The sequence below is a fragment of the Tauraco erythrolophus genome, chromosome Z, assembly GCF_009769465.1.
Source record: "Tauraco erythrolophus isolate bTauEry1 chromosome Z, bTauEry1.pri, whole genome shotgun sequence".
NCBI lineage: Eukaryota > Metazoa > Chordata > Aves > Musophagiformes > Musophagidae > Tauraco > Tauraco erythrolophus.
The window spans coordinates 36,606,432-36,633,627 of NC_141496.1; the positions used below are offsets into that span (position 1 = coordinate 36,606,432).

A 27,196-nucleotide genomic window follows, 5' to 3' on the forward strand; every position below is an offset into this window, starting at 1 on the left:
TACCACTGCCTCTTCCTCTACTGGACCCTGCTTCTCCCTTCTATAGCCACTAATGATCATTGTTTTCCATTATATGATCTTCAGTTGGCAACCCAATGTTTACCAATATAACATTTTAATATAATTTGCCAGCCTTTCAAGGTTCTGGTGGTTGTATACAGCCCTACAGTTTCGATATGAACTTTGCTAGAGTTCATCTGCAACTTCAGTTTAAGGTAGAGCTGCACAAAAACTCAGAATTTCAGTTCATGAGGAAAGGGATGGTTTTGAAAATCTGTCTCCTCCTTAAATGTGACGAAAAGCCAAAATACTGAACTTTAAAAAAATATATTTTAGGACAATCAAAATATATTTTTTTTGGTTTATTGACCTTTCACTGTTTAGAAACTTGGGAACATAAAAGCTTGCCATGTAGAGCTGGGAAGCTATGCTGTCCACTAAACTAGGGAGTCAGGCACCACCTTAAGTGAGATGCTGAAAAGTTAAATAAATTCAGTGGTCTGCCAGGAGGCAGCTGAGTAGCTTTAAAGTTGAGATAAACTTACAGTCAAGCAGGTAGAGAAACTGGCAAAACAGCTGCCAGGTGATCAGCTCGGTTTCCACAAAAATTATTACTAGAACTGACATGTTCCCTTGAAATATTTCAATTCCATTAAATCGGGGTTTTTCCTGGAAAAACTGTTTAGCTGGAAAATTTTCAACTAGCTCTATCAACATGCACATGTACATAGCAGCAAAGTCACCTTGCTTTACTACAGGTAGTGAAAAACGATACTAGCAGCATTCCAGTTCCAGCAACAGAGAGACTGAAAATCATTTCCCTCAAAATTCCTTTCCTTTTTCCTTTCCGTTTTCCTTTCGTCTTTCCTTTCTTCTTTCCTTTCCTTTCTGCTTTCTTTTCCCCCTCTCCTTTCCCTTCCATTCTCATTTTATTCTGATTTATTCTGTTCTATCAAAATTTCCAGAAATTTTGCACAGCATGACTTTGGAAAATTAAAGACTTAAAACTCATCTAAGACCCATAGTAAGGAAAGAATTAACTTAGTGTTTTGATTTCTCATGACCTACTTTTGACAACTCTTTAACCAGCCACTATAACAAACCAAAGACTCAAGTAGAAAAGGAGAAAATCTCTAGAAGGGATGTTATGAGGGAATTGTAAGTTCCAAGAATGTCACCATGGCTAGAGATAACAATTTTTATGGTAAAAAAATAATAATCCTCCCTCCCCAAAGCAAACCTATAATAACTGGCACCTCATTCCTGTGTATTACACTTCAGTACTGCCACTCAAATCTCCAGGTACATTTTCAATACACAAGGTAATGACTATATAGCACTGTTACCTCTTCCATAGCACTGATGAGGTTCTGAGTCGACTTGCTGATCTCTCCGCCTGCAGCTGGCAGACCACTGCCATGTGTGAAAAAAGCCGATCCCGGAGTTGTATGACCATTCATGTCCACGGTGTAACTTGCTTTTACAGGACAGCAAAGTTGGTTGTGCAGGATAAAATACACCACAAAGACGTAAAGACCCTGAAGCAGAGGGAGAAAAAGAACATCAGCATGTGAAATGCAGGGAGCTTAGGTCGGAGTTGGAACGCAGTCATGGCAAAGTCCTATGTGCTGTAGCAGATGCTCTCCCCTTACACCAGCAGTTCATGCCTCAAAGCGCTGCAGCCCATTTCTATGGAAAATAAGAGACGACGTCACTGCCCATCAGAGATCTGGAAGTTAAAAGTAAGTTCATATTCTGAGGCCTCTGGCTAAACACACACACACACAAAAAAAAACAATTCAAGAGAGTCACTGAAAATGTTCATTTGGTTGAACCCGCACAGTTGCAAAGCAAAGCCAAGATCTCAACAGCAACAAAACCAACTTGAGTTTCACAGTTGTCATAATAGTGAAAATGTGGTTAAGGGCTGCCTTTACAATAGGATTTGGCTGCTGGCCCCTAGCCACAATTCTTTATTTCCTTACTGACCTGCTGGCTCTTTGCATTCTTGCCCCAATTTCGATCTCGTGCAAACTGCACTGCTGCTGTCACAGATACCAAGTTGTAACTATAAATTAGATTTTCTATGATATCCAATAATTCAGCACTGTCTTTCATTTGTGATTACCACAAGGCTCTGTTGTATGCCTCTGCAGTTCTTTAGAACTTGCTAATTTTGACCTTTAGATTTAGCCAAGAAAAGTATTATAACCATATCTTTTGTTTGCAAAGAAATCCAGTGATTGAATGTCTGAATATGATATCTGACTTACTCTAATTCTTAAGTTGCACAAATACTGAGAGAAAATAATCAATTTCAATTACTAAAGAAGGCAAAGGTTACAGAAAGAAGACTTCTGGATTCTTCCTTATTATTGCAATACAATTACATCTGCTTTGTTTTTGTATTTCACATCGTCCTCTAGATGCCTGAAACCCATTCTATTAAACAGAAAAAATTATTGGGAAGGTACTCTTTGGCATGAAAGTAATAACTGGCATTATAAATAGTAAGGAGTTTCATCTACTTATATTTGGGAATTTCTAATGGAAGGAATTTTGAAAATACATGGAGACTGAAGAAACACGATGTATATGTTCATTCCCATGCCTATAAAATAGGAAGTATAAAACAAGACTTCATGATCCACAGATTCATAATTTCTAATGCCAAAACTATACAACAGAACAGCCTGGTCTGAAGTGATGCATAACAGAAGTTGATGGGCTTCAATGGGATTTCAATCTCAGTTGGTCAAACACTGGAAAAACTCGGATATAGCTGCTATAAAGCCATACAGCTCCATGTGTTCATTTTTTTTTCAACAGCAAACCAGCAAACAAAAGTGTTAAAACCAGCTATTTTGTGACAACATTTTCCCACTTTCCCAGATTATTGTTTTTTGTCACAAGGACCCAGAGCAGTTAACTGAGAGGAAATTTCTTTGTGATACATGTAAGTAAATACATTCCAAAAAACTGATGCAAACACATGTTGCACTTAAGAGACACTAAAAAGGAACAAAAATACCCTTTCATTCTATAAACAAATCCAAGGACTCTGATGTAGGTCAAACACAACGGACCAGCAAATGGATTTCTTTTAATTTAAGTTGTTTAATGGATGTGAAAAGGACAAAAATCCCAAGAACAGATAGCAGTGACAACACTGAATTTGGATCAGCCTTTGGCATTTTGGTCTCTGAGGCCCTAGCCACAAAAGTTGCACACAAGTTTCAAGCAACGTCATACTTTTCAAGAAAATCCATTAGACAAAAATGCTGCACAGTCCTGTCTTTCAAGATCACAAGGACATGAGGGACTGGAATGCACGGTCCACGCTACGTGGCTCTCCTATGTAGCCCCAAGTGTGGATGCTCACTCTTCTGAAACAAATAAATATGGAATAGTGCCACAATTATCTCCTTAACTTGGCTTGGTGTCCTGATTTAACTCTGTGTGTTTCTGACAGTACTATTTCTGAGGAACTATTGTTCTACCAGAACCACAGAAAGGCATTTTGACACTCAAAGCATCCTTGCTGTCACTTCTCCCTGCTTCCACCACTTCTATCCTTCACTGTTATCCAGAGATGCTGATTCTTGTCCTGGGCAGCAGGAGTCAGTGTCCCTGGGATGCATCGCCTCGTGTGGCACTCCTGCTGCAGCCCACCTTTTCTCCAAGAAAAGAGAAGTAACTTCAGTATGTGCAATTAAGAGAAAACCCACGTATTGATGCAGATGGGTGATGAGGCAGCTCCCTGGGTCCTTCCGTAATGACCACATGGACTCAGGGAGGTTATTTGACCGTCTAAGGACTGGAGGAGTCACAGGCTGAGTTAGCTAACAGAAACAAAAATTGTTGAGTTTTACTTCTCCTGCTCTTGTAAAATATTGCAGCCATGCCCTATAAGCAGAAGCTTATACCTAAAAAAACCCAACACTCCTAAGTAGCTTATATGTTCACACTGGAACTGAATTGCTGAGTAGAAGAATTCTTGCCTGTCTGGAAAAAGGATGGATCTTTCTTTGATCCATATTTCTATCCAAATTTAGAGTTCCTACATGCCATCACTGTGGTTTTGTTTGAAGAACCAAAAGGGGGTTTGTGGTCTTATTCTCAATACCTTGCGTCTCTGTCACAAAGCACTACCACTGAATTTTGGGAAATCAAAACAAGGTAAATGGTCCTGCCCAAACAACACTGAGTTCCAATGATCATACACACTAAGATGACACGGATCGAGTCATATTTATCCATCCTTATTTTAGCACCAGCACCTACCAGGCTGTTTCCTCTGAAAGCGCACGGGCAGGATGCAAACACTGGGGTTGTATCAGTGCAACCACAGCTTTCGCAGTCTCTCTGGGTTTTCTCAGAAGCACTAATTTCAGAATTGAATTGTCATTGACCACACTTTTGACACTCATTATTCAACCTTTAATAGTCTTAAAGTACTATGAAAATAAGGTTGTTGGCATTGTAATATGTTTCACTGTGTTTATCAAATAAAAAACTTTGGCCAAGTTGGCACCACCTTATTTTTTTCAGAGGCATACAGACATTGTCCTTGTCAGCTGGACTAGGTATGAAATGCAGAGAATAGTCAAGTTCTGTTGACAGATCTACCAGACCTGCAGGATGTTCAGAAAAGAATCCTACACACTCCGAAGGTATTGAAAGAAGATAGTTCTGGGTACGGATATTCATAGAATCATAGAATGGCACAGGCTGGAAGGGACCTTAGAGATCATCTAATCCAACCTCCCTGTCATGGGCAGGGACGCCTCTCAACTAGACCAGGCTACTCAAGGCTCCATCCAACCTGGCCTTGAACACCTGCAGGGAGGGGGCATCCACAATTTCTCTATATTAGTATTAGTAACCTCTGTTAAAAATGTGGTAAATATTAATTTCATATTCTTAAGAAGATTTCATAAAACAACCCCCAACCTAAGCCCAAAACCCCAAACCCTGAAACCTCAGCTTAGTACCAATATCCTCTGCTGTTGCATACAAGTTCAGAGCCATTCTCCTCAGCTCACAAGCGTGTACATAGACACAAAAAGAAACTATTTGGTCTCAGAGTGAAATGGCTGATTGCTAAGCTGAGAGCTTGACCTGGGCTGTATGGAAGCAGACTGAACAACTAAGCTAAAGAACTAGGACTCTGGGGGATTTAACTGTTGTGCTGCATAACTTCTGTGCACTGGGCTACAGGGCTACTTATAAAACATTTACCCCCACGTCATTTATGGTTACATTATGATAGTACTATTAATACTGTTACTAGTATCACAGCAAAAGATAAGAGGAAAAATTGTTACTAATGCGTCTCCCATGGAGAAAGGTGAGGACTTTGTCAAGCAGACAATTAAGCTGTCCTGAAAGTGGAAGCCCAGATAGGCAACTTACAATTTTTCTCAGATACAGTGACTGCCTGAAAAACGTTTGTGAGACACTGTCAGTAAAGGCTGACGGTTATTTCACTGATATATGCTGATCATTTCACCTCAGCAAGCTGGTCTGTACATCTGCTCTTTTGCATTGAATATCAGGAGAAAAAAATATCCAGAAAAAGCACACCTACAACTGTATGAAGGATATCTCACATGGAAAAGAGTCCACAGGGACTTTTTCAGCCAGTGATGTGGGAACAGCCTTGATGCTGCTCTAGGTTATCCCAGATCCTTCACTAATCTCTCTTTGGATTTGCTAAGGATACTTGACCAACTGATTGCCTTCTGTGGCTGGTCCAGAGAAGAGTGGTGTATTGCATTTGCTTTGAGTTTCACAAGGCTTTCAGCATGGTCTTCCACAGCGCTCTGGTACTCAAGTTAGGTCATTGTACTCTTGATGGGTAGAGCACTGGATGGGTAAGAACTTGAGCAAGTCCAGTGGAGGGTCACCAAGATGGTCAGAGGCTCAAGCACAGGTGCTGTGAGGACAGGCTGAAGGAACTGGGCTTTTCAGTGTGAAGAATGCTCAGAGGGAAATTAATAGCCACAAACTGCTATTAGCTTACCAAGACACGAGAAGTAGTTAACGAGAAGACAGAGGGGCATGGCAAGAGAATGAAAGATACTGATCATAGGTTGAAACAGGGGAGGTTCCAACTGGGTACAAGGAAAACATATTTACTATGAGGATAATTAAGGTCTGGAACAAGTTGCCCAAAAAGGCTGTGGAAAGTTCTCTACAGTTTTCCTGGTACATTTTATAATTTGTGGGAGGGTTTTGTGCATGCATGTGTGTGAGGGGGATTCTCATATACAACAGCTTGATTTATTTATTCTGCAGAGTGACAGCTGCAGGAAGCTAGTGAATTAAGGACAAACTTACATAGCTGTCAATAAAAGGACAGAATACATTTTACACTTTGTAAGACCACATGCAAATCCAGTGGACTGATCCATAGAAAGCCTTCATTGCACATTTGACACAGATAGTCTCTCTGTCTCTTTATCCTCTAATTTTGCGTGTTCCAACTCACTGTGCTGACACGACATTCCAGAATTTGGAAACCGAGATAACTCTGCTAATAGTAATGAGAACAGATACAACATGGAGGCTATCAACAAAACTCTTCTTTATCTCTGTTTTACACACTGAGACACAACCGAGATGCCTACTGTATCTCATCATTTTAAATTGGTCTTGTAAGATAAAGGACTTTTATTGCTTTAATAAACACAAACACACCAAGGCATTAGATCTAAAAAAAAAAAAATCAAACCAACTAACATGAAGTTCAACAAGGCCAAGTGCAAGGTCCTGCACGTGGGTCGGGGCAATCCCAAGCACAAGTACAGGCTGGGCAGAGAATGGATCGAGAGCAGCCCTGAGGAAAAGGACTTGGGAGTGCTGGTGGATGAGAAGCTCAACATGAGCTGGCAATGTGTGCTGGCAGACCAGAAAGCAAATCGTATCCTGGGCTGTATCAAAAGAAGTGTAGCCAGCAGGTCAAGGGAGGTGATTCTGCCCCTCTGCTCTGCTTTTGTGAGACCCCCTCGGCAGTGCTGCGTTCAGCTCTGGCATCCCCAACATCAGAAGGACATGGAGCTGTTGGAGCGAGTCAAGAGGAGGTCCACGAAGATGATCCGAGGGCTGGAGCACCTCTCCTATGAAGACAGGCTGAGAGAGTTGAGGCTGTTCAGCCTGGAGAAGAGAAGGCTCCAGGGTGATCTCATAGCAGCTTTCCAGTACCTAAAGGGGGCCTACAGGAAAGCTGGAGAGGGACTTTTTACAAGGGCGTGTAGTGATAGGACAAGGGGCAACGGATTTAAACTGGAAGAGGGGAGACTTAGATTAGAGATAAGGAAGAAATTTTTTTCACTGAGGGTGGTAAGGCACTGGAACAGGTTGCCCAGAGAAGTTGTGGATGCCCCATCCCTGGAAGTGTTCAAGGCCAGGTTGGATGAGGCTTTGGGCAACCTGGTGTAGTGGAGGGTTTCCCTGCCCATGGCAGGGGGGTTGGAACTAGATGATCTTTAAGGTCCCTTCCAACCCTAACCATTCTATGATTCTATGATTCTATGATTCTAACAAACATCATACTTCTCCCATAACTATTTTCATCCATGGCTGAGGTGCCCTACCCTGAAATTGCAAAAACTGCTTTTCAAAGGAGAAGTGGATTCAGACAATGTCATCTACTTTAGCAAAACAGTATTTCTATTTGTAAAACTAAAGTATCTTTGCAGGACTTTTGGTAAAGAAAAGTAATTTGAACACTTGATTTGAACAGTTCCTCAACCTATTGCAGGGTATGTATAAGCACTAACAAAAATTCAGCGCAGTCTACAGAGGCACTCTTTGAGTTCCTATTTTAGTTCAGAAAATTTTATTTGATAACTATTACTCATGTGACTATATCACTAAAAGTTGATTTTTTAAAAAAGAATATTTTAAGTGAAATCCAGGCTTGTCAAGAAAGATGGTATCTTGCCTTAGACCACAGAAAGACCTCTGGTTACAGAACTGCTTCATTCTGATCCTTAAATCACCCTGGCTACAGCATCGTTATTATTTTTAAAGTTATAAATGTATTGGTGCAAGGTGGTAAAAAACAAGAAATCACCTAAACAGGTGTCTCTGCCAAGCTGATCTCAGATCAGCTGCTGAGACTAGCTGAGACAGTCACCAGAGGGGAATTTCCCCATGCTGGTTTACGCTTTGGTTAGTTTCACTTTAGTTTTTTTAATCTTATCAGGGTGAGATATAATATTATTCTCTGTCTGGACTAAACTAAATTACTCTTGGCAACCAGTCCTAGAAAGTCCCTTGCTTGTCAGCTTATTGGTCAGGCTGTCCTTCCTGGGCGGCTGTCAATGGCCATGGGCGCTGTTGCTGCTCTTGGTGACTTGGCTGATACTTGTGTGCACCTTAATGCTGACTTCAGGAGAACTCCCCTGGGGATTTCACAGATTTGCTGGAAGTTCTAATGTTGCTGACTTCACTTATCTCTCATAGCGCTCCATCACTTGTCCGTCAAAGCCTGCTTTGGATTAACACCAATTTACATAACAAGCGCCTTCTGCTTTTGGGAAAATTACTGGCCTGATTAATCCAGATAATTTGCATGTTTTGCCATGTTCAAGAAGCTAGAATCTACATAGCAAAAAATGACTCACAATGTTAAAGGAACCATATTCAGGAAATTATAATCAGGGCCATTGTACAATGCATGATATATAGCTGATATTGTTGTCTTTCTTAATCTCCTTTGGAAGGAAATTAGCCACGGAATTGAATATTCATATGTACAGTTATTAATGCTAACCAAGTCATGCACATAAAACACATATAATTCTCTACTTCCTTCTGCAAGTTTCTTTGTTTTCAGACATAATTATGACGAATTGCAAGCATGGCATTTTTGTACATGTCTAGATATCAAAAAAACTTTAATGTACACTTTAGATTTCTGTATCTTATTCAACTATATTTTTGTTTGAGAACAGCTTTAAGATCTTTTATTGGTGTCATCATGACAGAAGTATCATCTTAGTCACATGATACTATATCCTAAGCCATCGCTTAACATCTCCCACTCAAAGCTCTCCATAAATATTAACCTTTGAAATGTAAATCAGATCCTTCTGTTTAAATCTCTTTTTCTTAGCATTCAGAGTGATTGTTGTAAAAACCTGGTCTTTAGCAGTGCAACCCTGCCAACTGGTGATTACACTTAGTAAGTCAACTTTGGGCCTGCTGTGTATCATCAAGAGTGTGACTTTGGCAATGTCCACTTGCAGCCCAGAAAGCCAACCGTGTCCTGGGCTGCATCCAAAGCAGCATGGGCAGCAGGTCGAGGGAGGTGATTTCGCCCCTCTGCTCTGCTCTTGTGAGATCCCCCCTGCAGTGCTGCGTTCAGCTCTGGCGTCCCCAACATCAGAAGGACATGGAGCTGTTGGAGTGAGTCTAGAGGAGGACCACGAAGATGATCTGAGGGCTGGAGCACCTCTCCTATGAAGAGAGGCTGAGAGAGTCGGGACTGTTCAGCCTGGAGAAGAGAAGGCTCCAGGGTGATCTTATCGCAGCCTTCCAGTACCTAAAGAGGCCTACAGGAAAGCTGGAGAGGGACTTTAACAAGGGCCTAGTGATAGGACACGGGCCAATGGCTTTAAACTGAAAGAGGGGAGATTTTGAGTAGATATAAGGAAGAAAGTTTTTACAATGAGGTGGTTAAACACTGGAACAGGTTGCCCAGCGAAGTTGTGGATGCCCCATCCCTGGAAGTGGGATGGTTGGATGAGGCTTTAAGCAACCTGGTCTAGTGGAAGGTGTCCCGGTCCATGGCAGGGGAGTTTGGAATTAGATGATCTTGAAGGTCCTTTCCAAGCCAAACCATTCTATGATTCTATGATTCTATGATTCTATGATTCTATGACTGTCTATTTTCCATTAAGCACCAGTTCTGATGAAGTTGTTATAATTCTTATAAATCATATAATTTCTCTTACCACAGTTTCTATTGGGAACATTTACAACTTATGCGTGCTTTGCTTCCTGAAGTATTCACTCTCTATTTTCCTCTGCAGGAAAAGATTTGTGTCTGTTACAGATGAAGTTCTAAAAATTCATGTCAAAATCAAAAGACAACAATAAATGTAATTGAGGACTGCAAAAAACATACCATCTGGGTAGGCAACCTCACAAGACCACCTGTTCAACTAATCAACTGCAATCACCACTGCATACACATATACATACGTGCACAGAAGCCACCAGAAAAAATGGAATTAAGAAAAGGAATCATTAATGTATCTATCATTAAATTAAGAATGTATTTACAGGCTTGCACTAAGATATAGTTATTTTTAATGCTTTCTTTTTTTGTGAAGTTATAATTCTACAAACAAACAGGTTATGGTATATTCTGTACTAATAAAAATACTGTGCTTTCAGCATTACGAATACATTTTCCTAAATTAACGTAACACCTGAAACTTAGTCTAAATTGCCAAGTTTGTCCTTATATAGAGCCAGCTGTGCCAAGACCATGTTGAATCTTGCAGTGTCTATCCAAAGCCAAAGCCATACATTCCTTTCTGGCAAACTGCATTGAGCTCAGATTTAGTCTAAACTTGGCTAAGGCTTACCTGAAAGGTTCACAAATTCTGGCAAATCTTTAAAAAGCAGATTTGCTTGGATACTCACTATAAATATTTTGCATAGCTCTCAGCACACTTGCTGCTACACCCACACAACAGTCATTTGTATCTCCGATTTCAGTCCTGCGAGTGGTATAAAAGGTTTTAGATTTTTTTTTTGTTATTGTTTGTTTTAAGAGGACAGATTCAAATTTTAAGAGAGAGGTGTTCAGCTTGAAGATGCGCTGAAAATACAGATGCGTAGCCAAACTTCCCAGATGTGCAGATTGGGCTAGAATAAGATTCTGTTACTTCTTCACAATGTAGTCATTCCAGAAATACCAAGAATGTCCTATTTTTGTATTTCAGCTTAGCTGAAGAAGAAACAAACACTGAGTCAAAGACCAAAGGTACAAACAGGGATAGGTGTCATCTGTAGAGGTCAAACATGAGAGAGCCAGCATGCAGAAGCAGCTGGCAATTCACCTCCGCAGTTCTGACTGTGGTCCCTCGTTAGAGCATTCTGTGAGATTCAGTAAATCACACCAACCACACGTGGCTGCAGGAGGCTGAGAATAGCTAAGAGCAGACAAAGCAGACTAGCACCCCATCATTCCCATCTCTGCCTCATTTCTCTGCTCATGGCTTTCTTTCTCTCTGCCTTTTTTTTTTTTTCTCTCTCTCTTTCCCAGCGTCCCTTCATCAGGTCCTCTTTGCATTAGGTTCTCCTCGTGCTTTGTGCCATGTGGAGGGCTATTCTGGTAGCAGAAACCAGCCAGATCACCTATCAATGAAAACCAGAATATTTGTCCACTGGTGAATCTTACACTGAAAAGAAAAACCAGAAAGACCAAAATCTGCAAGGTTGTTCCACACATATTTTTCAACTGTATTGACTTTAAAGACCTAGAAGCATCAGAGGTCACGAGTTCACACCTATGCTTTACAATATTTTGCAAGCATTTGCTCTCATACTTGCTTTCCAAGATGAACATTCCTAACCCTACATTTCAGCTCATACCTTACAGTCTAAGCCCACCACTCTCTTAATATCTTTCTCAAACAGACAAGAAATGGCCAATGAAAAAGCCTTTGTCACTTATGCCCCACGGTGAAGAGATTCCCTGACTAGCAGTGTTAGAGCAGTTAATTCTCGTTATATCTGAAAGCAGGCTGAAAGCTAGCATAGCAAAGCAATACCCTTGAGGGAACCTAGCAGTTGAAGAAGATACATTCAGGGACCACACAAACTAGCATCACTGAATGCGGGTCAATCTTATCCATAAAAAAAGTCAAAGGAAGTGCTCTTCCTGTAGTACATTAAAGTTGGGGTTTTTTTCTTTCTTTTATTTTCTTCTTTTTTTTTTTTTTGGTATGCGTGTGTTTTGTTTGGGCTTTTTTGTTAAAGCAGTAGTTTCTACTTATGTATATTAATGACAAATACACAGAGTTAAAAGGAACAGGGAATTGAAAGTCAGCATCAAGAAAGAGGAAGAGTCAAAAGAGAGAAGCTAACTTTCTGTTTATTGCTGAACTTTTACTTACTACTACAGAAAATCTCCAAATGAAGAGCTGAAGAAAGGCTAAGGGTTACTGCTACAACAATTCTTTTTTCCCTTTAATGGCTTCTTTCAGTATTGTCATCTCTCTTACGCCTACTGTTATGTCTTTATTTCTTATTACTCTGCTGTGATATCTGACTGAGAAATTGGACAGACCATTTATTCAGCGGCATTTCACTGCAGTGCCATAAAACTGTGACCGACTGGTGCAACTTCAGCAGCCATAAATGCAGGAAACCTTAAAGAAAAATCTGGCTTGGAGGGAACCCAAGGGTTGTGGATTACTGATAGAATTATCTTCCTTATACCTGCTGCTTGGGTGTTATAGGGCAAGACTGATGGGAATAAGGTGTTTGTATACTCCAGCATTCTGACTATTTGGAAGACCTTTCTGGAATGCTGCAGCCAGTTAGAAAGTTAAAGCCACACAGTGCTGTAAGAAACCAAATACAGTCTCACGGTCTTCAGGCTTCCCTTAGTTAAAACTGATCCCAGCAAGTACCTTACAATGACTTGTTACGCTTTTTATGTCCAGAACAACAGATGTTGGGTGGTGAGGCACTGGAACAGGTTGCCCAGAGAAGTTGTGGATGCCCCATCCTTGGAAGTTTTCAAGGCCAGGTTGGATAGGGCTTTGAGCAACCTGGTGTAGTGGAAGGTGTCCCTGCCCTTGGCAAGGGGGTTGGAACTAGATGGTCTTTGAGGTCCCTTCCAACCCTAACCACTCTATGATTCTATGATTCTATGTGTAAGTTACTACAAGAAGTAGTTATTTTGTCAGGGAGCTCTTATTGTCTCAGAGGTAGAGCTCTTGTTTAGCAGGCTCTGCTATTAAATGATACTAATTGGAATTCATCAACAGTTTACACTCTCTGCTCCCTCAGATTTTAAAGAAAATTACTGTAGATATTTACTGTCTTTCTGCAGCTTCAGAGACAGCAGAAGGCAAGTCTTATTTATAAAGCAGGAAGTTAACACTGTTTTGGTTCGGGATGCCCCTCAAAAAAAGGGAAACATGGGCAAAAATGAGGACAAGGACTAGATGTCCTTCCGCATCCGACAAGTAGGTGAACAAGAGTAGGTGGAGGTATAATAATATATTTGGGTGTGCCATTTAAATAATTCAGTTCCTGGCTGGAGATAAGGAGCTGATTTTCCTCCCTCCATCCTTGCCTCCAGTCTGTGCAAGGAGAGAAATCTCTGGATGATTATTTTCAAGAGTACCTCAAGAGTTAATGAGATCTCTTTCATAGAAAGTGTTATGTAAAGTAAAATCAAAAACAAAATCTCATTAAATATGGATATGATGTCAGTCATATTAAAAAGTTTTGTTTTGTTTTGTTTTGTTTTGTTTTTTAGCAATAGTAGCTCTAAAGCTTTCTAGAATTTGCATTTGTGGGTTACAACTTCTTGTTTTTAATGAAAAATCTTTGGCACAAAAGTTCATATCAGGGCTTTCTAAATAGACAGAAATACCACTAATAAGCTTTAAAAAAAAAGAAATCTACAGAAACTAGAAAGGGAATTAAATGAACATTGAGGCAATTCCACTGACTGACTTTAAACAGGGACCACTTTGTACATCTGAGACAAGAACCATACTTGGTAAAGTAATGGGCTTGTGTCGGAGTGCAGATCCTTGAAGAGACTGCACGAAGAAAAACCCTGTGTAAATAAGGACTGGAGCTCTAAAGTTAGGCCTCAAGGGCAGAATGCCCTTGAAGTTAAGGATAAGAAAACTATGCAGCATGATAAGGGAGTAGTGTTTGCTTAGAGCAGAGCTTCGCTAGGCGGGTACCTGTTTGAAATAAGCTGTTAAATATGACAAGCATATGTATCATCCAATAATGGTGTAGAAAAGGTGTGGTCTTAGGATTATTGGCAAATACTGCCTATATAAGCAATAAGAACTGCGCAATAAAGGAGACTTCCTGCAGCTAACTCATATTGAGTCGTCTCAGTACTTCTCCAAATCCCTTCTCCGCATTATGGCGCCCGAACAGGGACCGGAAAAAAAATGAGCTGGACTCATCGTTTCACTCGGGACATTTATTACTTGTTTTGAACGAGTGTTATTTTAGCGGAGAAGGGACGGCGACCTTCAGGCGGCCCATCGGGGAAAGCCGGGCGGATCTACCCAGGCGGCCTATACAGGAAAGCCGACGATCCGCAGGATCCATTAAGGCGGCCCATCGGGGAAAGCCGTGCAGATCTACATACAGGCGGCCTATAGGGGAAAGCCGGAAGATCTGTAGGATCCACTGTCGCGGTAAGACGATGGAACGGGACGTTGCATTGTCGTTGTTGGGAAGCTTCTTAGAGAAGCGTGGATTAAAACTTGGAAAAAGATATTGGCCCCCCCTGATTGCAGGGGGGTATGCAAAAGATATTATCGGGAAACACGAAGTATTAGGAACCAAAGGAAAGAAGAAGTAAGCGACTGAAAAAAAAAAAAAAATAAGCGACAACTGCCTCAACAGGAGGAGGTAAGCGACTGGGAACAATGGGAAGCATGGCTTTAACAGAACATAAGTCTGTAGTTAAAGTGCTGACAAAGTGCTAGAGAAACCAGCACTATTAACAGTTCTGACTTGATAAAACTCCCGGTACTCCTGGTTTGGGTATCAGCCCATGTACCGGAGGCAAGCTCTTCAAATATATACATGACAAGGACTTGGGACACTATAGACGTTAAACTTTGGCGTGCAGCCACCTGTGGGGATGCTGCTGGCCTGGAAAAGTCATCATCGAATCTTTTGATCCAGGGCCCCGAACGAAAGACAGACTTATTGATTCCCCCCTCTTCCAACGAAGTCGGTACACCGGCACTCCCGCGCCGCGCCGCCCACCGCGCCCGGCGGCGCCCCGGGGACGCCGCTGCTGCTGCCGGCCGGGGCCGCGGGCGGCGTTTGCCCCGGCGCTGCCGCCCGTGCGCGGCGCGAGCCGCGGCTGGAAGGGACGGAGACGCGCGGCGGGCCCCGCTGCGCCGGTTCGTTCGCAGCTGATGGTCCCTCGGCGGGAGGGGTCGGCGCCGGTTACGGAGCGCGAGCGGCCGGAGCTGCGGCAACAACAACAGCGACAACAACAAGGGGGGGGCCGGCACAGGGCCGCTGGGTCGTCATCGCCACCCTGCCCCCCCGCCCGGCTGAGGCGAGGGAGGGCTGACCCGCCCCCCCCCCCCCCCCCCCGGCCGCTGCTGCCCCCCCACCCGCCGGCCGCGCCTGGCGAGCGGCCGCTTGGCCCCGCCCCCCCGCCCGGCTGAGGCCCGGGGCCCAGGTTATACCGAGAGACAGCGCATCGTAACTTGGATCATCTCGATCGGCATCGCGGGAAATAACTAATCCTCTTCTGTTCCAGCAATTTGAACAGTTAATATCAGTGTTGCAAAACCGTAAACGTGCATATTCCATTGTACATCTGCGAGCGCACACCACGCTGCCAGGGCCTATAGCAGAAGGGAGCAGGTGAGCTGAGCCCCTCACGAGTGCAGCTCTGGTACCAAACTCGCTCATGCAGGCAAACATCTTGCATGACTGCTACCATCAGACTGCTAATGCTATTAGGTGACAATTTGGTATAACAGCAGAGCAAGCCCGCTCAATTGTACAATTGTGTAGTACCTGACAAAATACGATCGTGCCACCAGTGAATGGTGTTAATCCTCGTGGTTTACGCTCGCAGGAACTTTTGGCATACACTTCTTATCAGACATGTATTTTTGTCATCATAAGGTATTGAGCATGTTACTGGTATTCCTTACAATCCTACTGGACAACCGATCATAGAATACACACATGGTACTTTGGAGAATACGCTTTTAAAACAGGAATGATGGGGAAATCTCCCAATGAAACAATAGCTAAAGTGTTATAGGTGTTAAATCTCTTAAATCGAGAGCTAAATATTTTCGGATGAATAAAATGTCACACATGTCAAAATCAGGCACAGGCAGGGTTACAGCAAGTAGCTTTCCAACAACTGACTGAATTGGCTAAGAGAGCATTAAGACGTGTCCCTGATTTTTGGGACAGGGGAGGCTTCCTCTGCTTCCATTCGGCAGGGAGCACAGGAACCTTATGAGCATTTTTTTTTTTTTTTTCTTTGATCAGCTACAAATGGCAGTTCAGAGATAAACAGAAAATCCGGCTACTGCAGATGTGTTGGTATTCCAGTTAGCCATTGAAAATGCTAACACAGGCTGCCAACAAGCTCTTGATCTTATCGGAAATCGGGCAAAAACGATTGCAGATTTAGTAAAGGCGTGTCACAATGTGGGCTTGAAACACTATAAAGCAAAATTTTGGGAACCAGCTAAAATCATTGCAGCTTCAATATTTGCACCAGGAGTTGGAGTGGCACAGGTGTTAACTATACTGAATAAGTTGGGCTGTTGGCTTGCAAAACAAACTAATGCTACAGCTTCTGCTTTATCAAAGCTCTTAATTGACAGGATGGTTAAAATCTTTAGTAAAGCAGACATTATATTGCTAGTGGTTCTTTTATGCATAGTAATAATCATCCCCTGCCTATTGTCACGCTCCCAGCAAACGGTACAGAGTACGGTTCATCAAGTAATGGTCACAGAAAAACAAAAAAGGGGAATTGTGGCATCATACACACAGCTACAGTTGAGGTTTCACCTTGATGATTTAAGCCTGTGCTCTTTTCTGAAGTTGGGAAACACCGATAAAGAGGATGAGAAAGAAAAGGGAGTGTGAACAGCTGGCACAGGGAGTGTGAGAAGTTGACATGGGGAGTTTGGGAAGTTGATATAGAGTGTGTGAGAAAATGATGTTTACTTTAGCAAGTGAAAAATAGCTCCTTTTTAGGCATAGCCAATAGTAAAGTTAAAATAGGTGCGTGCACTATTGTTTGTACCCAATCACAGCTGGGTGAGGGCCGCGTGGACACATCGTGGCCAGAGTAATAATCTATAAAAGCTGCCTATATAACAATAAAGGTCACTCTGCTATCACAAAAAGAATTTTGGACACAGACAGTCACAGCTGCACAGCCTCCTTTAACAGTAATCATTAATGGGAAGGCTTTTCTGGCCTAGTTTACACAGGGGCTGATGTATCTATAGTGAAAAATCCTGACTGGCCGCCCTCTCGGCCTCTGATACAAGCCCTGGCAGCTGTGATCAGAGTAGGTGGAACACAGATCCCACAGCAGAGTGCACAGACCTTGTTAGTAGTAGGCCCAGGTAACAAACAAGCTATTTTGAAACCATATGTTTTTGATGTCCCATATACATTATGAGGTCGGGCTTTGTTGAATCACTGGAATGTGAGGCTAACCTCAAATTTTTAGCACGTCACTGATGTCCAGCCCTGACTCAAGCTGGCAAGCCGGTCTGGGTCGATCAGTGGCCATTAAAAAGCGAGCGGCTGGAGTGAGCTCAAAAATTAGTCGACGAACAGCTCAAATTAGGACATATAATTCTCTCCACTAGCCCATAGAATACTCCAAATGTTATCTCAAAGAAATCAGGAAAGTGGAGATTTATGTTAAAAGATTTAAGAGCTATTAATGCAATCATTTCACCAATGGGTGCTTTACAACCGGGTGTACCAAATCCTACTATGATTCCAGAATGTTAGCATTTGATGGTGATTGATTTAAAAGATTGGGTTATTTCACCTTTTTACCTTTTTATTTATTTACACCCTAACGATTGTCCTAGATTTGCCTTTTCAGTTCCAGTGCTTAACAATGAACGACCCACGCAACAATATCATTGGATTGTACTGCTTCAAGGAATGATGAATAGTCCTACAGTTTGTCAGTTGGTGGTAGATGATGCTCTCTGTCAGGTCAGACAGCAGATCAAGCTCAGCAGATTGTACGTGCCTGCCCTGACCATCAACATATTGTGCCTTCAAATACTCCAGCAGGAGTAAATCTAACAGGTTTATGTGCCAATGAATTATGGCAAACTGATATTACTTATATTCAATCATTTAATCGATCTAAATATGTGCATGTAACTGTTGATATGTTTTCTGCCGTTGTTGTTGCTACTGCTCACACTGAAGAAAACCATGGGAGTACCAAAGAAAATTGGGACAGACAGTGATCCAGTATGGTGCCTTTTTACAGGATTGGGGAGTGACGCACACTACCAGTATCCCTCATTCACCTATGGGACAAGTGGTTATTGAATGAATTCATTTAACATTAAAACAAATACCTAAAAAAAAAAAAAAAAAAAAAAAAAAAAAAAAAAAAAAAAAAAAAAAAAAAGGGCAGTCTTCCGTATATTTCCCCACAAGAGTTACATTTATTAGGATCAAATTTGTAGGTTGTGCCAGCAACAACCACGCTACACAAACATGTGTTGTTTTAATCTAAGTGACCATAGTGAGTCCATCCACAAACAATTGCAATGGCTTGGAGAGCATTCGGGGAGAATTGTGGTAGAGGATTGTATATTGATATGTAAACTGTTTTCATGTTTTCTTATTGTTTGGTATATTACGTGTGTGAAAGTTGCTTGTATATATGCTTTGTGTGTTTTTCCGATCGGAAGGTGTATGGATTCCACCCGTAGCTACTGGAAAGAAAAGAATTGACTGGTACCAAATTAATGACAAAGAATTACTAACTAGACTTAGTTGTGAGCACGTAACTTTGAAAAGAGAAGCTAGGAGGATTGTTATTGAACAACATGTTGCGATTTGCAAAATCCGCTGTTGGCCAGCAGAGCACATACTGGGCAGCCTTGTTGCACGCACTGGCCACGCGTGCAGCAACGCCGTGTCAGTGCCTATTTCATAGACTCTGCTGAGGGTGTAAAAGGGATGGCTCAGAGCGGAGCGGAAAGAGGCTGCAGAGCACACTGTGTGGATAAACAGGGGACGCCCTGAAGGTGCCGTGCCTGCCTCTCTTCTCTGCGATGACCCTGCTGAGTGACACCCTCCTGCTCAGCGGAATCTTGGATATAGCGGAAATAGTAAAGCCCTCAGAAAGGGAAGTAGTATGCTAGAAACTGCTTTGCAAGGCTGTACCAAAACAATATGCTAGTAACTGGGGTGACAGTCTCATGCACGGGGTTTTCTTCGTGCAAGAAAAGAAAGGGGGATTTGTCGGAGTGCAGATCCTTGAAGAGACTGCACGAAGAAAAACCCTGTGTAAATAAGGACTGGAGCTCTAAAGTTAGGCCTCAAGGGCAGAATGCCCTTGAAGTTAAGGATAAGAAAACTATGCAGCATGATAAGGGAGTAGTGTTTGCTTAGAGCAGAGCTTCGCTAGGCGGGTACCTGTTTGAAATAAGCTGTTAAATATGACAAGCATATGTATCATCCAATAATGGTGTAGAAAAGGTGTGGTCTTAGGATTATTGGCAAATACTGCCTATATAAGCAATAAGAACTGCGCAATAAAGGAGACTTCCTGCAGCTAACTCATATTGAGTCGTCTCAGTACTTCTCCAAATCCCTTCTCCGCAGGCTTGTAGTATTTCGTTATTTCCCTATGATTCTTCTTATAAAAGCCTAAATTGTGTGTTAATACATACTAATATAATACCAAAGGATATACATATACATGTATTTCAAAATGAAGTAACCGGAACATTTCATTTCCGTGCCCTGCTATGTTTATTGAATTTTGCAGGAATGTAGCTCTACCCATTGTCAGCAACAGGCAGTGTAAGTCACGAAACAAGTATCAAACTGTTAGTTCTTCTTATACTTGGAAAACAAGAAGCTACTTTCCCTCTTGGAAATTCTCTCTAATGGATTGATGCCAGAAGTGACCTAAGATATGCTTGCAGCACTAAACAGAAGAATTTGGATATGACCTGCTCTGTGACCCATTCCTATCTGTAGAGCATTTCTTAAGAGGAAAAAATGATAGGAGCTGCTGAAGGATGGACTTTCACATATTTTTCAAAGCAATAAGCTTTTCAGCTGTTGTTTTGGTTTTTATTTTAGCTTACTTTTTCCTATTACTTACCATGGAATATATGTCCTTTTAAGATCTTCCTCTGCGTGAGGGCTGCAGATTGCTGCCTATTCTTTTCCAGCACCCTTCTATGGCAATAACTGCTTGCTCTGCAGTATAGTGTTTTCTCATTGCAAAACCACCCAAAGTGTTTGACAGAGCTGTCTTGGCTGCACGGCGAAGTCCAACGTAAAGCAAACACAGACAGCTGCCAACTCCAAATTTGCATGGCGGGTCAAGAGAGAGGACATGACCAGAAGAAGCCCTTCATGATTGTTTTTTTCTTTTTCTTACTCCAGTGCTTTTTGACTTTTCTTCCTCTGCGCTTTCTCGTCCTCAGTGGCAGCAGAGCCACCACCCGTTCTGCCATCATCCCTCCTCCAGTCGGGGCTGGCAGAAAGATCTCTGCCCTCGTTCCTCCCTGCCCACACATTACAAGCAGCACTGGCTCTGCCTGTGGAGCAGGGCCAGCACGTGGAGGTGAGCTCCACCAACCCAGAGGCACTTATGGGTCAGACCGCATTGGGAACACGGACCTAATTAGGCTTCCCCCTCCAGACTGTGCATGTTCAGGTGTTTGTAACAGTACTTTGGCTCCTTGCAGAAGCCAGCAGAAAAGATGAGCTGATAAGCGGATAATGAGAAGCCTGATGAGAGGCAAAAAAAATCTACTGAGGGAACTGGAAGGAAATTCTGAAGTGAGACAGAGGAAATTTTGCCGGGCAGGTGGATTTTGAAGCAATTTTATGTTAAACAGGCCAAACATAAAGCCTACAAAACCCAGCTACACAGCCAAGTACTGGAAGTCTCACTGCCTGGTGTGGCAGTGGCATTTCACATAATTAATAATCATAATAATTCATATATTTTAATGAATGTAGGAGTCCATAGGGTGATGGTCACCATCCCATTCCAGTGCCAACAGTCAAAATGGTAACAACCTGAGTGTGCTCCTACTTTCTATGCTCCTGCGTCGGGCACGGTGTCTTCACCACCAGCCACTGGCTTACTTGGAAAACTTCAGTTTAATGTAATATAATGACACTCTTAAAACTGGCCAAGCCAGTTTGTCCAAGTGCTCTCAGTGGAAAACCGTAGCCTCTCATCTCCACATACCTACTTTCTGCCTCACTGTCACTCCATGCTTTTTCTTAGGACTGTTTCAGAGCTGCAAACAGCCTGTAAGGGTTTTTTTTAAGGTGATTTCTGTGTTGTCTAAGATATAATAAATATTTTCTGGCTAAAAAAAACGTATATTCTGTTTACCTGTAACTATCTATAACTATATATGTATAACTATGTATCTAGATACCTATATATGTTATTAATGTAGATAAACTAGGCACAGGCACAATTGTTCTTCGAATATGGTGAGCAAGTAAGGCAAATTTTAAGATATAGATGGACTTCCGTTTTAGGCTTAAGGTAACTGCTCCACCCACATCTACCTTTGCATTCAAATATAGATCTACTCAAAGCACATACATTCAGTTACTTGTAACTGCACTGAGAGCCTAAAGTTAAGCTTTGTGTGTATTGAACTAGATGTAAAACCGGATGTAAAATTACATTACTAGATGTAAAATATTTGGCAAAGATGATAACATTGGTTTTGCTCCTCCATCAAAAATTATAAAAATACAATGAAAATTATGCTTATCAATATGAATTAGGCAACTAAATGCATTTACTTTGTGTCATAATTCAGTTACATGTTACCTTTACTGAAGAAATAGAGTGAATGGAGGCTAAACTGAATTTCTTAATTTGGAAAAGAATCTATTAGGAAAATGAAAAAAAGTATTGGTGTTATCCAACAATGAAGGGGTTACAACTTTTGTGTAAGAATTTCATGAATGGTTTAGTGCAAACACCTAAGGAACATAATAAGATGACCACCCTTGAAGCTGTCAGAAGTGATTAGAAGAGAGACTCTTTATCCAGAATGTCGGCCCCTGAAGGGAACATCCCAGAGAATGTATAAACTTTGTTCTCATGTTTTTCTGAGCTGTGAGCATGCGCAGCAGTGACTTGGGGAAAAGGTAATTCTGGCCGGGGGAGATGGCGACCACCGACTCACCGATCACCTGCCCTAAACATACCCCAGACCCAACAGAAAGGGGCGGAGGAAGAGGACTGAGACATGTAAAGTGAGAGAAAATTAACCAATTGTTCAAGAGAATAACAATGAATACATAAACATGTTATGAATACGCAGGATTGAAGTATATAACCAAGTTTCTCTTCAGTTTCTGTCCCTCATACACCCGTGCCACAATAAAGCTATGTTGCTTTCTGACACTGCAACTGTGTTAAGAGAGTTTCTGTCTGGATTGTTGGTGACACTGGCAGTGGCAATCTTTCCAAACTTTGCTGAGATCAACCAATTACGATTTCCTCTCACATGAGATGAGTATCGTAAATACACCACTTCGACTTCTGTATGCAAAGGAAATGATATAATAAAATCCAGTGTAAGCACAAAAACGAAGACAGGTTGCTAGTCAAAAAGACATAAAATGGTCAGTAATACATTGGCCTACACAAGAACATCACCCATGGAAGGCATTTTTATGCTTGACAAATGGACTCTTAGCAGGTGTAATCATTAATTACTATTAGTTCTGAGATAAGTGGCAGAATCTGTTCCAAGGTTCTATTTATGCACAGTTTCTAAAGGGTAGATAAATCATTATTATATGCTATCGACATGACTATTACGCTTTGCAGACGTTAGTAAGTGCAGTATTTGTGGCATAGCTGTTGTGATAATTACAGTCCAACCTGCTGGACGTTAAGAGACTGTGCGGCAAAGCACTTAGCGAAGCACCTGTTATTTAGTAAACCTTAATCATACATATGACAGTGAAGTTTTAATACAAAACAAAATTTAACACAAAACAAAACATGGCCCAACCAAATGACCAAACCAAAGGGCACTAAGGAAGAGGGTACCAAGAGTCACCACCCGAGCAGTGACAGGGAAGAGCCGGGTCAAGAGCAGCATAGCAGGGTGGGCAGCACTGAGCCCAAGCTTGGGAGCTTTTCACTCTGTCACTGCATTCCCTGCCTCTGCATCTCTGTTGACACGGTTGTATTGCTCTTGGCTTCAAAGCAGATGTGCTTTACGTCCGTTTAGGATTATCCATGTCGTATCACGTAGCGGATGTATTTCAAATGGCAGCCGAAAAATCCAGCACTTGCGCTTTCAGGATACACTGACGTACTTCAGTAAAGAAAATAAACATATGTCTTTACACCTTTTTCAGTATCTGTGGAGTGTGCTAAAAACAAGATTCCACCTTCAACGAAAAGACTGGGTTTTTTTCTGTTCATGTTAGGTCACTGAACTCAAGATTTTAACCAGTTTGCTAATGAAAGGATCCCATAGGACAGGATGGGAGTCTAATTTCACCCTTCAGGAGGAGGGGATATGGTTAACCTTACACACTGATTTCTTCTGGGATTATTTTTGTCCTGTTGCCTTCCTGTAGTCAGCAAGACATAGCAATGAAGACAGCAGTAAAGGTATAGGTCTATGAAATTAGCTTCTGATCCTCCGGCTCAGCAGTGCTGGCGATAAGATTACTCAGTGGGATAGGATGACGTATCCTACAAAACACACCTCAACCTCAAACCACAAGATTCTTCCATCCTCTACACAGTCTCTGAGTATTGACGTGATGACTGATCTCTCCTTTTTATTCAAAAAATGACTGAACCATTTAACACCTACTTAAACACTTTGAACAGCTGCAGTAAGCTGCAGTATGCAGTATATACAATATACTGCAGTATACAGTATTCAGGTTTTAGGTGAACAAAGCTAATAAAAATAATATTTTAATGCACTAGATGGCTCTATCTATGCAAATCACACACAGAAATCACATTCTTGGCAGAAAGCTACAACTATGATCCTGGATTTATTTATTTATTATTTTTGCAGTTTGTATTGGGACTGTGCAATGAGAAATTTCCAGGCAAGTTCAACGTCGCCTAGTGTGAAGTACTGTGTTATTTTCTTTCAGTCCATGCTTGGCATTTTAGCTACAAATCATTTTTACAAACTAAGCCAAGCTGTGTTAGCGAAGTGACTAAATAGTTTGTGCTAACGCTTTTTCCCAAGGGGAAGGAGGGTGGCAATCTGAAGCAATCCAAAAAGAGATGTTTCCAGGAAGAGGAGGGTCTTTATTTAGATTATGCTGGAAATCATTCATCCCACAGCTTCTTCTGCTCTCTACTGTTACAGGGATTTAATGAACTAGTAGCACTAAATTTGGCTTCCATTTAGAAAACACAATCCATTTGAACAATAAAGTACTTGCGGCGATACTGACTAAGGTAGTAATGCGGTTTAATAAACTAAGCACAACCCTGAAACATAGAAGCCATTAAATTTGCTTCCTATATTAGTAAGTGTGCTGGCTGTGCACGAGTCATTAATCTTCCTGTGGCTTTTATTCCAGCCATCTATAAAACAGAGAGGATAATATCCACCTCAGAAAGGTATTCTGAAGATTGACAGGCTGGTAATTCATGCTGCTGCAGAGCCAACATGACTTCTTACAGGCCAGGTGAACTTTAAAAAAAAGACAGTCATTAAAAAATAATTTATTCTCAGTTTTTCATATGTTATATCAATTTATCTTATTGTGATAATTTTCACAAGTAGAATATGACTAATTGTGAGTGCTTTGAAATTTCTTTACAATATATGAACTTAAAAATTTATACTATATTAGTGAAAATATTGCATTTCTCAAGTTTGTTATTTTCTGTATTTTCAAATTTCTATAAATTAGTCCAAATACACCAGATAAGACCTGTGTTTTTCTACAAATATATTTCCTGAGAGGCAAAACTATAAAAATTTGTGTAACCTTAAATATTTCTAAAATTTTATAAGGACTACCCTAAAGATACTTTCTCAGCTGGTTTTCATGTGTCCTAAAGCAAAGTAGGACAATTACACTGTTTTTCAAGGGATTTGGAAAATAACTTCAGAAAAAATTCAGCACACATGGCTAGATCTTGGATAAATTACTCTTTAGACTATTTCCACACCAATTCTTAAGAAAAACTTAAGTGGTCCCAGAATCTCATCATAGTTCTGTGACCTCACTACATCCTGTACTACCATAGCCTACATGAAGGACATCTACACTGTAATTATTTGCAAAGCAAAGGCCCTGTGGAAATGTGGAGACAAATTATTTGTTTCTCCTTCTGAGATTGCCTATTTCTTAAGGAAAGATGAAAAAGATTCTGAGATAGGCAATAAATATGTGATGTCTAGAGATTGTTTTTTTAAAACCAATGCAGAAGGGGACAAAGAAGCAGGTGTGTAAGGACAGAGTTGTCTTTGGGACTAAATCTCAGTAGAGTTTCGAGGACGAGAATGGATTGCTGCTGTGGGAAGAAGGGGAGAAGCTTCATTGCTTGTTGCAAAACACTCCACAGCAATGGTCCTTAGTGTGATTTTAGAGCATGGAAACAGCCTTTATTCCTCCCTGAGTCAGCTCAAAGGTTTATTTTGACTTATTCCAGTTGTTTCTCATCCTCCCACCTTGCAGCACTGAATAGTGCGGTGCACTGCCAGTTAGGATTTATGGACAAACACTTAAATATCCAACCTGCTCACCATCTTGATGACCTCCTCTTAGGTCTCTGGCTACAAAAACTTGTTGCCTGCCTGTCATGCTGGCCTGGTTTTTAATCACCTGCTTGTACTGCGTGTCCTGTGCATCCATTTCTTGTCTCACATCAGAGTTTACAGACACTTTAGGACACAGGACATCTTTTTGTTCTCTGTTTGTAGAGTATTCTACACAATGAAAGTCTGGACCATTCATGAAGTCCAGAGCACTACAGTAAATACATAACCACAGTTTCTCAGTCTAAATAATTGCTAGGCATTAACATTTACTGAGAAGCAATCGTACAGGTACCCAGGTAAAGCAGGTGGTCCTCACCTGAGCTTATTTCTCAAGACGTTCATCAGCAAAAAAGACACTGTAATAAGGAAAGGACAAAGCACCCTTTATCATTAAAGGGCAACCTGAAAGCAATCAGTTCCTAAGATGGCTGTTAATTATTTTCAATTTTTTATGTCTTGGTTTTGTTGGGTTTTTTAGAACACAAAGACATTTCTTTTTAATAAAACATTACATATAAAGAGCCTAAATACTGAAATGTTATACTAACTGAAAGTAATGAGAAAGCAGGAGCCTCACACATGTCTCGTGAAGCATCCTCTTGAATCACATTTCTCTCTTTACTGGCCACATAAAAAGCCTTTGGAAACCAGTATACTAATTTAGGTGCCTAAAAGTGGAGAGTGTGACTAACCTATTTTTCTTCATTGATGAAAATGAAATGACAGAATTGAAAATAGACCTATGAGCATATATTGCTTTTATAAAGTAAAAATTTCTGTCACATAGGTTGGACAATTCAGCTAATAATAGGTACTTACACAAAATCTAGTGAGAAAATAACAAACTTTTGCAGGAAAGCAGCAGTCTTCATGGTGAGACACACTGTTTTCTTGCCATCTTTCAGAAGTCAGGAATGTGAAAAAGGTCCTGCAAGAGCTGCTGGCTCCAGTCCACTTGGAAAGGAACCACTCTGACTATTAAAATGCCAATATTCTCTTTTCTGGAACTCAAAAGATTAATCCTAGACAATGCTGGGACATACGAAATACTGGACTTTCAAAATCCTCTACTGGGTATGCAGGTTATCTGAGTATATTTTAGGATAAGTGCTACAATTTTTAGCCTGTTCCCTGTTTTTTGAAGCATAATCACATTAGGAAGTCTCCAGCAGATCATGTGTTTTATTCACACACTCACACACAGAGCAAATAAGATGATACTCCTCTCAAAACTAAGTCTTCTACTCACCCTTGTTTAAGAAGATACACAAAGAACAAAGAAAAAAACATCAGTGCTGTTCCCAGATTTACAGTTGAGGATCTAATATATTTTTGTCACTAAAACTTTCCATGACTCTGTTGTAACAGCAAAACAACACATCTGAAGATTTAAACAAATAATCAGCTGACAGTACGAGTTGATTTGGTGCTTT

General features: G+C 41.2%; 1 protein-coding gene across 1 annotated transcript in view; it reads right to left on the reverse strand.

The window, feature by feature from the left end:
- The window catches only part of ADGRV1 (adhesion G protein-coupled receptor V1), a 306,160-nt gene that overhangs the window by 13,998 nt on the left and 264,966 nt on the right, over window positions 1–27,196 (reverse strand). Inside the window, exon 89 of the mRNA XM_086628926.1 lies at window positions 1,347–1,538. Within this exon, the coding sequence (XP_086485052.1) occupies window positions 1,347–1,538 (192 nt within the window). The remainder of the gene's footprint in view (window positions 1–1,346; window positions 1,539–27,196) is intronic.